The following is a 13,110-nucleotide window of genomic DNA, read 5'->3' as shown; positions in this document are numbered from 1 at the left end:
AGTGGGCCTCCTCCCGCACCGGCTGCCCCGTCAGCCTGGACGGAGTAGTGTAAATGCTGAGTGGGCTGAAGAGAGGCTTGGACAGTGCTGTGGTACCTTTCCCTCAGGCTCCACATCTGGAGGGAGGGTGGCTTCTGTCTGCCTGGAGGCTGGCTGGAGCAGTGGGGGCTTCCGTAGTGTGGCACAAAGTTCCAGAGACAGCATGGGGCCCTGTGAAGCTGAAGCAGGTCCCCTTTATCACTGAGGGTCCCCCCGTTCCAAGGCTTAGAGTGTCTCCATTCCTCCACCCCCTCATTCTCTCCTTGAAGTCATCTTGCACATCAGCAAACCCTTGACTGTGGGCTCCTCAGCTCTGCACTCAGCAGCTCCTCTGCCATCCAGGAGAAACACTTTCCCAGAGATAGCCACTCCTCCCCACCCTGGCCAGCCAGGTCTATTTTCTGTCCATTTCCAAAGAAGGATACCCCCCCCCCCCCGCGCCAATAAATAGATCTTGTCCCAACTGTTCCAATTGGAAAAGATTCCTGCTTCTAAGAACCAACGGGAAGAAGGTATTGCTATTTCTTGTCTTCCATTGGAGACAGAATATAGACTCCAGGCCCTGTGTCACAATTTGGGGCAGAAATGAGCCTCAAACCTCAACTCCTTGGTCAGGTGCTCCTCTCGCTTTGACCAAATAGCATACAGCTGCTACGCCGGGTTGGGGTGTGAGTAGTGTGGGGTCAGGGCAGCAGCCTGCTCACAGATTAAAAGGGATCTGAAGCCTGCAAATCAGCCTATGATCCTGGCACTCAGGTGGTGGTGGAAGGAGGATTGCGACTTAGTAGATCAGCCTGGACTACACAAGTGAGAACTTGTCTTGAAAAAAAAGGACCCAGAAACTGCCAGAGTGGCTGTGTTCTCCATGGCATAGGCCCCTGTGCTGGGCATGACCCATGTCCTCACCGTGTCTTCCAGTTGTCCTATCATGGTGGCTTTATCCCTTTTGATAGAGAAGACACTGAGACTCAGCATGGCCGGCTGAAGGTCACATAGTTAATGAGAGGCTTTCTGAGTCTGAAGTTCTTCTCATTCTACAGCCGCAGGCCGGCTCGTGCCTGACTCCAAGGCAGAAAGGCCTCCCTGCTCTCTGGCTGCCCCGAGTAAGGGCTGAACAACCTGGGTAACTTTCCTGCCTGCCTTTTTTCATGAAGCACAGGAGCAGGTGCCAATGCCTCATTTCCTATCCTTGCTGCCCTGTAGCTTGAGCTATCTGCTGGGTTCAGATTCAGAAGCTGATGGCCTGGGCACTGGTGGGTGGTTCAGGAGATGGTCAGGATGTGGGTCAGATCAAGGTGGGGTGAACTGTCAACTTCAGCAAAGGCTTAATCCAAAAGCAGGATTGGGGGGTCAGCAGGCCACTGTCACACACAGACAGAAAACACAAGGTCTCCGCAGAAGCAAAGAAATGCAATGTTATTTTCATGAAGGAGTTTATTTCTCTCTCTAAAAAAAAACAAAACAAAACAAAACAAAACAAAAAAACCAGTGGTTTGATCTAGGCACAGCAGCACTGTGACATAGACAACATGAAAGATTCAGAGCAGCAGAAAGAAGCCATTGTCATTAGGAGTGATCTCCCAAATGGAATCATTTTCATTCATCAATGATAAAATCTCCCTGGCAAACAAAATAGTAACCTTTGGATACTAGAGTGATTATTACTATTTTAACAATGCCAATAGCCACAAAGCCCTTGCTTTTGATCTATTATAAAAATGACTTCTCAGTGACTTGGGAAAAGACATCTAGATTCTGTTGAGGAAGTGTTCTTCCCTCCTAAGGGCAGCTACCTTGTCACATGTTTCAAATCACTGTGCCCAGCACAAGCCTTTAAGTTTTGGACGGAGGAGATGAGCGCCTGGCTTATACACCTCTGAGCTGCAGCAGCTGGGCAGCCGATTGTGCAAATGGGTGCAGAAGAGGCCAGGGATTGGGTGAGGCTCCCCAAACATGGTCTGCTGTGATCAGAAGTGAGTTCTCTGCTGTCCATAACTCTCATAGCTATGTGGCTTCCAAATGCACAAAGATTTATTCACCATCTTCCTGTACCAAATTGCAAGAAGTTGAAGGCCCTATCTCAGCATATCAGGTTACACCAAGAGGAGACACCTAAAGAAGTTGTCTCGGAAGGATGTAAGTGCCCAGTGAGAAAAGCAAGCTCCCCCAAGAAGGGCCAAGTGGCAGTCAGACATTTCCTTTTCCTCTTGGGAGACTTCTGCTTGTCCAGGAAGCCACTGTTCCTTTGGGCAAGGACAGGGATGCCAGGCTCAAGCAGGATGTGGTGCCTCCTCTGTATGGAGGTCAGCAGCTGAATGAGAAAGTTGGGAAAGTGGAACAGTGACCCCAGCCTTCCAGGAAAGGATAGTGTGTGGGAGAAAAGGACAGATTTCAACTGTGATGCTAAGTTCCTTGGCAACCTCCTGGTCTCAGTGTCCTCCAGGACTTGCCTGGGCTCCAGGGAAGGCAGCTACATCTCACTGTGCCTCCAAATGCATGTGCCTGTCTGCCTGAACTCACCACCACTGTCTCAGACTGGGGTGTGTGGTCCTGCGTGCATGCCACTGAAGTGACTTGCCCATGTCTAGGTGGCAGGCTTCTGGCCCTCTGAGGCAGCAATGAATCTCAAGAAACCACAAGTCCGGTGACTGCTGCAAGTGGGCATGTGAGCAACTCTGGAGCCCCAGGGTTCAGGTTCAGGGGTGAGTGATGGGTGCTATCCTTTCTGAAGGCATGGACCTGGCCTTCTTGATACGCTGGGAGCCTCCTGCACAAAAGAGCTTGGGAAACACTCGTAAGTCAGAGTGATCATGGCAGAGACTGCCCTGTCCACCAGGAACAATGGCTTATCTTCTACTAAATAGCAGAAATGGAGATGCTTCTGGAGACCCTGCATCTCACCCCAAAGGCACAAAATCAGCAAACATCTGGTGAGAAAAATGTCACACTTGGAGTGAGAGAGGTTCTTCTGCAGAAAGCTACAATGCAGGAGAGTTACATCCATCCACTGTCCAAATATGCCTTCTCCTGGACAGGTGAATGGGTGGAGGGGTTGTCTTTTAATTTAAAAATATCTTCTAAAAATGTAGCTCTAGAAACCAAAGTTGTAAGAAGAGCAAAGTAGGGAGGGGACAGAGACTTGGACTCAGTAGGGAAAAGGACTGGTTTTTAGGCACTGTTCTTGAGATCCCCTTCTCTTACTATGGAGCCATGGATGGGCCAAAAGAACGGGACTGAATAGGTCATGTGACTGCCTCTACCTCCCATGGGCACTGGGAAGACAGGTGGCAATGTGAAGGAAGACAAGTTATCATGAGTAATTGTCAAGCTCTGGGACTGTTGGGCCACTTGTGGTAGCCAGATTTTTAGTTTCTCTACTCTTGGGGATTCTTTCCTGCCAATGTGTCCATGGCTTGGCTTTGAGGCAGAGGCAGGGGGAGGGGGGGAGAGAGAAACACGGCTTCCCAACACCATTCCATCTGGCAAGGACTGAGTGGCCCTGAGTGGGGCAAAAGGAACGAACCTTCTGGGCAGGAGGCTAGGGTGGTTGCTTTGGTTGGTGGCCTCCCAGGAGGATGATAGACCTTTTTTCCTCAAAGCAAGAGCATCAGCAAGAGTTTGAGGATACCCAATACCTACCCAACAGTGTCCCACTTTTTGGCAGAACCTGAATACAGCTCTTTGTATTTGGTTCTTCCACAGCCCAAGGGAACCAGCTTCCAGAGCTCTTCTTAAAGATGACAATACTGTGCAGTAGAGGGATTGTTTCTTCTCTCCCATTTGTTTATGACTTCAAACTGATCAGACCCAAAGACCAGGCCCTTTTCTAGCAGCATGCCCGGACCCCTCGCAAAGCTTGGGGTAGATATTGAACACATGGACATGCTGATGGGCTCAGAATGCTGCTCCCTAAAAGCTCCTGCCCCAAATCTGTGGGGTTACCCAGAGAACAATGTTTGGGACAGTCACAACCCCGGCCAGCTGGTGCGGAGCTGCTGGCTCTCATATTCTAGATCATTTGAATGATCTAAAGACACAGATTCCTAGGCCCCCTCAGAGAGCCCCATATGGCAGGTTTGGGCCAGGGCCTGGGAATCTGCATTTTTATGGGGGAGCTGATGTAGGCAGTATCTGGCCCAATCTGTGAGAATCCCTGGCAGCTGCTGGTGGCTGAGACCAGTTCTGAGGCAGAACTGGGCCGAGGAGCTCCGCCAGGTAGGGGAGACATGAGGTCAGCTGTTCACCCTGACTTGACAAGGAGGTGAAGGCCAGTCTGTTCCTTGCCCCTTATGAGGCAGCCAGGGTGGCCAGCAGCTCCCTGTGGCTGAAGAGCAACGCACAGGGTCTGGGAACACCTGCAGAAGTCGTTGGTTTGGCAAAGCACTGAGCCCTCCTGGGGCTACTTTTTGCCGAAACTTGTGTTCTCAGTTAGAACTGCCTCCTGGGGAAGCGACCATGAGTCTGTCGGGAGCTTCCTTGGTGGCTTTCCTGGGGTATCCCGTACGAGGGAGACACAACCTCATCTGTGCCACATGGGCAAGCAAGTCTGCGGGTCCCATGAAGGTGTCAGAACCTGATGAATGTTTCAGGACTGGGCCAAGCAAATCTTTCTCCTCCCTGCAGATACAAGGTGGTCACTTACGATGCCGAGGACCCTCACTTGTTTCCTGTCGCTTCCACACTCCGGAGTGTTTGAGAGATTTGGGGTTTTGTGACTAATCCTTGTCATTACTTGCTTCTTCTTCTTCTTTTTTTTTTTTTTTGGTACCAGGGATTGAACTCACGACCCCACACCTGCCAGGCAGGCACTTAAGCTATTGAGCTAAACCCCTGGCCTCATCACTTGCTTCTTTTAAAAATGGTACATAAGAGAAATTCACAAACACAACACAAACCTCCTGAAAATGACTGCTGTTAGCAGCCAGGACCTGCTCAGGAAGCAGCTCAGGGTGCACTGGGTGGAGGGTGACCCATTGAGTGTAGGGTGACCCATTGAGTGTAGGGGCTGCCTTCCTGCAGGAAAGGGAGCCGAAGGGTGAGACCAGAGGGCAAGTGCCCCTGCAGGAGCAGCACACACACCAGCAACCCCACGGTCCCAGAGGGCGACCCGGCAGGAGCACGGTGGGGGGATCCCAAGTGCATTCTAAGCATTTCATTCATCTTTACAAGCCAACAGCTATGTAAGGAAAAGGTCAGAGATGGATGTACGTAAATGCAACCAATACTTTAGAGGTGAAAGCTGAAAGATTTTCTACATTTAATAAAAACATTTTCTCATTTGAGGCTCTGGAAGTCTGGAGTCACTTTTTTTTTTTTTGGTAAATCCCTTCCCCCTAAAATGTCTTAAAACACATGGCTTAACAGTGGCTGCACAGAAAATATACACCCTTAGAGTCTGACTTTCATTTAAATACAAATATACAAAATGTAAACTGAGACAATAGAGAAATTTACAAAACTTTTCTTTAAAAATAATAAAGACAAAATTCAGTTCTAGTTAGGACGCTATTAAAATACGTGCAAGTTGTTGTATCTCACTGGGTTTCTATTGCAACGTTCAAGGAGGGCAAATCCAATCCACCCCGGCATGGGGCCGCCTTGGAAAACAGACCTGAGTGGAAATTTCTTTGAGAAACCTCAAGGCTTGTAGAGGGGGTGGGCAGTCTCCTTTCCCGGCTCCTGGGTACCGCTGGCCACTCAGCCAGAGCGGAAGCCCCTTTAGCCACAAGTTCTGCTTCCCAATAGGTCTGGGCTGGTTTCGTTGTGGTCATCAATGCTGGAGCTGAAACTAGCTGCTTCCGGTGGAGTTTGAGCTGACGTGGTTCGAATTTATGTGGTGGTTGTGACTGGTCTTGGAATTAGGTGAACTCTTGGAATTGTTCTGATGCTGGGGTGGGGTAGAGGAGGAAGCAGAAGGAGAGGGTAAGAGAGAGAGAGAGAACAGGAGTCACTCCCGAGCGAAGCCAAACCCTGGAGACTTGGAGTGGGGCCACGGGGCAGCGCACGTCTCTGCTTTTTGTGGCTTTTCCATTCTCCTCTGCAAACTTGGGTCTTAGGGCACAGTTTTATCTGGTGCTGGGAAGAGCCATGGAGTAAAGAGACCCTCCAATCATGTATAGGTTAAAACCTGCAGGCCTGACTGGATTTAAATCCCAAGTCTGCCCCTCCTAAGCTGAGTAACTTTGTGCACCTTACTTCATCTCTTAGTTTCCTTCTTGTAATAAGAGCAGCTTCTTCGCACAGTTGTTGGGATACAGAATGAGCCTGGGGAGGCAAGGGTCTGGCCCTCACACCACTGACTGCTTATTATTATCCTGGAGCTCCCAAGGCAACCCTGTGGGCACTGGGCCCTCAGATTGCAGGGAGGAGACGGAGTGGGGTTAGGGGCATCTGCTTCACGGGCACAAGAGCCTCCCAAAGTCTCCTTCGGACCCTTGGGTGATGGTGTTTCAGCCTGATTTTTCATGGGATAAAGAGAATAGGAAGGTTTGACGAGTTGCCATCCAACCAAGAAGCCCCAGGCTGGATCTGAACCTGAGTCTATGGGACAAGTTCTCTTCCTAGAATTGGAGGGCGACCTGGGAGTTGGGACACATGATCAAGAGGACATTTTTCTCTGGAAGTTCAGTTTCACTTGATGGAAGCATTTAAAAGAACTGAGAATGAACTCAAGGCTTCACAATGAGTTTCAGATCTTTGTTTCCCCTCAATTTTATTTTAACATGGGGTGGAGTGGGGGATCTTGCTAATTTGCCCAAGTTGCTCTCAAACTTGTACTGTCTCAGCTCCTGAGTAGCTGGGATTACATATGTGCACCACAACACCCAGCAAAAGTTGTATTTTTGTATCACATAAATGTGAGTACATTATAGAATAGGGTATAAAGCTTACATGAAGGTTTTAGATTAAAAACACAAACTCAGGGACCTCAGCCCATACTTTTTCTTCATATGCCTGGTGTTTGCTCCCATGGTTATTATCCCTGACTGTTCCTGTGGGCTCACCAGATGTGTGACTTTGCACAAGACCTTTAACTCCCTCAGCCTCAGTTTTCTTATCTATGAAATGGGAAACAGTAGTACATACTGGTGCGAGCTTACAATTCACTAGGATGCCCAAAGGCAGCAGCGTATCCATATCCTTACATATGGCCTGGCACACAAGGAGGCACCTAAGACTTACTGGTGGAATGAATGAGTTGTCTAATGAAGCCCAGGGTCTGGTGGATACTAACTTGGAGAAGCCCTCAGAAATCTCCTAGCCCTGGGCCTGGTTTGCAGGGAAGCTCCATAAACATCTACCTTCATCTCTGCTACCAAAGTGGAGGAGCTGGGATGCCTGCTAGGAAGCCTTCTGTGATAAGGGGGCCTGCTCCCTGGGGGCAGGGGGATAGTGAGGAGCCAGGTGTGTGTGAGGGCTCCCAGCCTCCAGGATAAAGGCCCAGATTCCTGAAGAGCAGGCCAAGGGGTGGCACTGCTATGACCACCTTCACACCTGTGGAATCAAGACCCCACAGTTCGCTCGCAGGCCTCCCACACTCTCCCCAGGGTATTCTTTTCATTTGGTCCCCAAAGACCTGGAGGTAGGCTTTGGGAGGCTCCTGGGCACCAGCTGGAAGGTGCCCATTAAACTATGAGGGCCTGAAAGGGTCACTTCCCATCCCTATTCTTCCTGTTCCTTGGTAGGTTCAATCTTAATCATATAACCCAAGTCTTTATGAGGGCCATCGAGGGCAACGGTTCTCCACCAGGGGTGATTCTGTCCTCCAAGGAACACTTGGCAATGACTGGAGATGTTTGGGGTCATCACAGTTAGGGGAAGGTGGGGCCACTGTACCTGGTGGTGGTAGATTAGGGATGCTACCCCACATCCTTCAGCACATGGTGCAGCTCCCATGGTGCAGGGCCAGCCCCAAATGACAGCAGGATCAAGGCGTGAGACCCTGATGTCTGGCAGACTTTTGGATGGCTTTGCCCCTTCTACTCTGGGGGATCGTCAGCCTTGGGGATGGGGGGGGGTGTTGGGCTCTGGACCAGCTGACCATCTCTCTCGGGCTGCTATGCCCCAGGCTTTGGGCCACACTGGCAAAAGCAGTCTGTAGCTCTGCTCTTGGACATGGGCCAGGGGTCAGGTGCTGAGGTCAGGCCCACCGGGGCTCTCACCTGACGCCGGAAGAGTCTTTGGAGCAGCCCTTTCTTCGGTGGTTCAGGAGGCTGACTTCTGTTCAGGTCCCATGAGAGGGTGCCATCAGGTCCAAACACATTCAGCTCCTTAAAGCACTCTGTTTCTATCATCTGCAGAGGCCAAGCAGAGACACTGCCATCACCTGGGTTCAGGAGCCCAGCGGGCCTCCTCTCAGCCTCATCTTCCCTGACCACCTGTCCATCCTCCATCTGGGGGTGCAGCCTGGTCTGAGTGAACCTTCTGGGACTCCTCTGCAGGTGGGGCCAGCCCTTGCCCACACATAGGATGATGCCATTGAGAATAGAACCCACTGGAGGGCACACTCATCTTCCTCCACAAAACCCTAGCTCTCACAGCCCTTAATAGGGTCTCACTTTCTTACCTCAATTCTGCATGTGCTTCAGCAGCTGCCCTATTTTTGACTTCCGCCCTAGCCAGACCTATCAGGGGAGGTTCCTGGTTTCCTCCTCAGCCCCTCTCAGCTGCTTGGCACCTCCTGACCATCCCACACTGTGCCCTTACCCAGGCCCCGACAGCACCCCTGCAGCCTGGCCCTGCAGCCAAGCTCCGGTCCTTGCAGCTGAGTTAGGGGCCACCCTCCCTCTTAGAATGAAGCCAGGGGCTCTCTCTGCCTACCTCATTCTGCCATGGGATGGACACAGAGCCTGTGGAGAACTTGGAGTAGAAGTCGTCATCCGTGTGGTCCAGGTTGACGCCTTTCACGGTGGAGAACTGCTCGATGTCCAGCACGTCCTTACAATACACGGCCCGAGGCTGAGGAGGCAGAGGGCTGGGTTGTTTGTGGGCCCTGCCTGTGGCTCCAATGTCCCCCAGACAGGCCTTGGGGTTTTTTTTTTTTTTTTTTTTTTTTTGCTTTAAACAATTTATTTAACTGAAATGACTTCCCTTTATTTAACTGAAGTGATCTCTATTTTATTTTGATACATCTCTGCCCCATGGTGATCTTTTCCCCAGTGGATTTTCAAGCCAATATAAATATTTCATAAATATTCGGCCGTTTGGGATAACCTACACAATACCTCAGCAGTATCTTTCAGCAAGAAAAACACCACTGAGTTAAGACCTGACATACACTTAGCCGCCCATTAGGTGCTGAATGGCAGAGCTCCCTCCCCAGCTTATGCCATGAATTCATAGGGAATGGGTTCCAGCAATTCAGGCTCCTTCCCATTGGTCCTCACAAAGTGTGCTTCTCTGGGCGGGGCAGGCTGGCGCTTTAGTTGAACCCAGGTACCTTTCTCTTTGGCTTCCTTCTTTTTCTGATCATTTTCCTTGACACGTTTCAGGAAGCTATCACGACTCTTTGAGTGTTTAATATGCTCAATACGCACATTAATCCTCTTGGCCAGGATCTTGCCCTTAACTTGCTTGTTTACAACAATGCCAACAGCATGCTGGGTAACATTGTAGACTCTTCCTGTTTTGCCATGATAACATTTGTGTGGCATTCCTTTTTGTACAGTACCCATTCCCTTGATGTCTACAATATCACCCTTTTTGTAGATTCGCATGTATGTGGCCAAAGGAACAACTCCATGCTTTCTAAAAGGCCTAGAGAACATATACCGGGTTCCCCTCCTCTTTCCCTTTGTGTTCGTCATTTTGGCGAATTACTGGAAGATGGCGGTTCCGGCCGAAAGGCTGGCCTTGGGGTTTTGATGGGGAGCAGAGGGGACATCTCCCCCTGGCCCCTCTACCTGCTGAACCCAGCCTGAATTGTCTTCTCTCACATCCATTGAGGGGACCCTGGCTAGCATGAAGTGAGAGCTGGGACCTTCCATCTGCCCCTTTCAGGGCTCCCTTGTGTCACCATTCTTGCATATACCACAGGTCACCCCTGGTCTCTTTCTAGGTGGGGCAGAGATCACTTCTATCTCTAAACTCAAGCTTCTCAGCCCTGGCACCCCACATTCCCTGGCTATTGTTTGAGGTCTCAGGTCAATTCCTCCATAGAAAGTATGAATGCTGGGGACCCAGAGCCAGAGCAAGGTACTCCAGGGTTTCATGGGGATACTTGGTTTTTGGGTACTGGGAATCGAACTCAGGACCTTGTACTTGCCAGGTAGGAACCTGTGTCACTGAGCTATATGGGGCACTTGGTACAGTGATGGCAGGAATTACCTCCTACTCCCTTCTCCTAGTAGGGAGCTGTAGGTCTCTGTAGCCAGGCAGATCTGGGCTTAGGACTTTCGGAAAGTCACTCATGCCTGCAAGACCTTGTTCTCCAGGAGATTCAGTCTAGGGGAGACTTCCCATGGGGCTCTGCATGCCTGGGGGCATTAAGATGACCCCAGGTTAGGTGCAGAGGGCACCCCAGACCCAGTGATGCCTGTTTCTGGGGGCAGAGGCTGTTTCCTCCTCAGTGTCCTCATGGCCCAGATATCGGTTAATTTGAAGGCTGTGAATCCAGCACACAGATTCCTGGGGGCTGCAGTCCCCCAGCAGGGCTAAGAGCTCCCCCTGCACTTAGCCTTCTGCACTTCTGGGGAATCTCTAGGAGGCTTGAGGTCACGCAGACTCCAGCAGAATAAACCACAGGGTTTATTCTACACTTGAGTGCCTAGATGCTGGAAAGAGGGGGGACGTCCAAGCACACAGCTGTAACTGAGGCCCAGTGTGCACACCTCTGTGGAACATTTGTCATGCCTGGCTGCACGGTCTGCAGGGCCCAGTGCAAAATGCAACCACAGGGTCCCCTGCTCAGAACTTACATGGAATTTCAAGGTGGCAACATTGGGGCACAGAGCCAACTGGGCGGCCAGAGTGATGGGGCATGACACGCCCATGAAACTGGCCTGGGGAGGCATGCAGATGGACTTTATTTTTTTTTTAAGTGTTTTGAAAAAAATCTGTGCTGGCACAGAAATTTATCTAACACGCCAAAACCTACCCTCTTGTGGCTATGATTTCCTTAGAGATGTCTCCTTTGAGAATACATTTGCTTTGGTTTTGAAGAGTCAAGTGAAGTGAAAAAGATGAAGTCAGTAATAGCCCTGTGGCCATAGCCCAAAAGAGGTGGGCAAAGAAACACGCAAGGCTGGCCTGCTGGGGGTGGGGTCGAGGGTGCAGGGATTGGGGGCGCAGGTGGAGAGGGGACAGCAGGGCCGAGGGGCAAAGCCCCAGCTCACATGAACCCACACTCCTGGGCCACAAGCTCCACTCACCACCCCTCTGCCAGTGTATCTGAGGCCTCAGTTGCCCACAACAGGGCCCACAGGTGGCACCTTAGAAGGGGGGCGGGGAGAGGAAGCTGACCCCATAGGCGAGCAGATCTCTATGAAACATACTCAGGGTTTCTGTAATCTGACAGGCAGGGTCACACCGAGGGTGGCCAACCATCCCCACCTGCTCCGTACATAGCACTAAAAGCAGGACAGTCCCGGGTGAACCTAGGTGGCTGATTACACTGATTATCAGAGATGCCACCTTCTACAAGCCAACCCCACGGCCTAAGAAGGCTCTTCCCCCAGCACCGCCTGGCCAGCTCCATGAAGAAGCCTCTGCTACCCTGTCTTCCCCTTCTGGGCCTCCTTATTTCGCAGGACTCACATCCTCATTTTTATTTCAGGGGTTTTTGTGACCCTCTTGTCCTCTTCAGGCTGACAGTCCCTGGATGGAAATGACTCAGGTTTCTGTTCACCACGGGTCCCCTGCCGGAGATTGAGGAATGTTTTTTGTGTCACGACTGATCTCATCCTATCGCCATAGCAGCAGATGGCCCAGGGGTCAGGGCAGGATTCTGAACCTTTGCTACCGCCCTAGCCTGGTGTCCATCTCATCTGTGATCCAGGACATCAGCCCACTAACATGACTGCCATGTCCTCATAGTCACTTAGGTGACTATGTACTAGGGTACTAGGTGGCGGCCATTCGACAGCCAAATGGCAAACTCTCGACTCGGGCCTTTCCTGTAACACAGTGGTTCTTAAAACCACCCAAAGAGGTCTGAAGAATCCTGATGCCCAGGCTTGGTGCCTGATACAGTGGGAACTGGGCCCAAGATTGGTTTTTCTCATGTTCTCCAGGTGACTTTGAATGGGTAACTGGGGTTTGGAGCAGGTGCTAACATTGGTATGCACACCCCATTACCTGCTGAAAACTCCATGTAGGTTAGGTTTGTAGCATTTGGGGCCTTTTAATCTTTATTTTCTCAATGGCCCCCTTAGTCCGTCCTATGAAAGCATTCCCTGGTCATCCCCCTAACATAGATACCATGGCTGCACAAAGCAGGTCAGGGGCTTTATTGTTATGGACGCTGTTCAGCACCCAGCAGGGCCCTGGCTTTCCACCACCACCCTCTCTGTGGCTGCCCTCCTGCCGGATAAGATGACCAGGGAATCCTTTCCTAGAGGAGGACTGCCCCCATCTTCCTCCATGCAGTGTTATGCTGAGGAATGGTTAACTGGTCTGGAGGCGGGGGAGAGAAGCTCTGCTTTGTACTGTTTGCCAGCTGCTGTGAGCTATTGCAGCCCAGCAACCTGGAGTTACTGACCACAGAGTTGCGAAGAGATGGGCAAAGCAGTCCCCCATGAATACCAGTGTTCCCATAATCTCCACAGCCCCTGGCTGAGTTTCCCGGCCATCCCCAGATGTCAATGCTTAGGCTGCCAGGGCTTTGAAGGGGCAGCGCCTTCCTGGCTTCTAACTCCTTGATCTGACATAGCACAGGCCGTGGGATGGCAGCCTGATCAGTCTGGCTCCCTCAGCTTCTGATCAAGAAGAATTGCACTTTATAGAACACATGGAAGATCTTCAAGGCCAATCCTAATGTAGGGCCTTGTAATTTGAACTGGCTATGCCTGGCTCAGAACCTAGTGTAAACAGTAAGTGCTCAATAAAGGTTGAACTGACCTGAATGTAGTTGTC

General features: G+C 50.9%; 2 protein-coding genes across 4 annotated transcripts in view; both read right to left on the bottom strand.

The window, feature by feature from the left end:
* Window positions 1-1,455: 1,455 nt before the first annotated feature.
* Grk5 (G protein-coupled receptor kinase 5) overlaps window positions 1,456-13,110 on the bottom strand; it is a 215,301-nt gene continuing 203,646 nt past the window's right edge. For all 3 annotated transcript variants that reach the window (XM_003479633.5, XM_063244827.1, XM_063244826.1), the window contains exons 14-16: window positions 8,860-8,997; window positions 8,202-8,333; window positions 1,456-5,926 (exon numbers count right to left, since the gene is read on the bottom strand). In XM_003479633.5, coding sequence (XP_003479681.2) covers window positions 5,828-5,926; window positions 8,202-8,333; window positions 8,860-8,997 — 369 coding nt within the window. In that variant the 3' untranslated portion in view covers window positions 1,456-5,827. The remainder of the gene's footprint in view (window positions 5,927-8,201; window positions 8,334-8,859; window positions 8,998-13,110) is intronic.
* Window positions 9,223-9,901, bottom strand: LOC106025698 (large ribosomal subunit protein eL21). The gene has a single exon (XM_013143437.3). It carries the CDS (start codon window positions 9,843-9,845, stop codon window positions 9,363-9,365), a length of 483 nt encoding a protein of 160 aa, XP_012998891.1. The 5' UTR covers window positions 9,846-9,901; the 3' UTR covers window positions 9,223-9,362.

Source organism: Cavia porcellus, unplaced genomic scaffold (genome assembly GCF_034190915.1).
Source record: "Cavia porcellus strain 051 isolate PalLab524CR breed Dunkin Hartley unplaced genomic scaffold, mCavPor4.1 scaffold_2, whole genome shotgun sequence".
Taxonomy (NCBI): Eukaryota; Metazoa; Chordata; class Mammalia; order Rodentia; family Caviidae; genus Cavia; species Cavia porcellus.
Note: the sequence above shows the minus strand (reverse complement) of the source record. Positions and strands in the feature narration are given on the sequence as shown.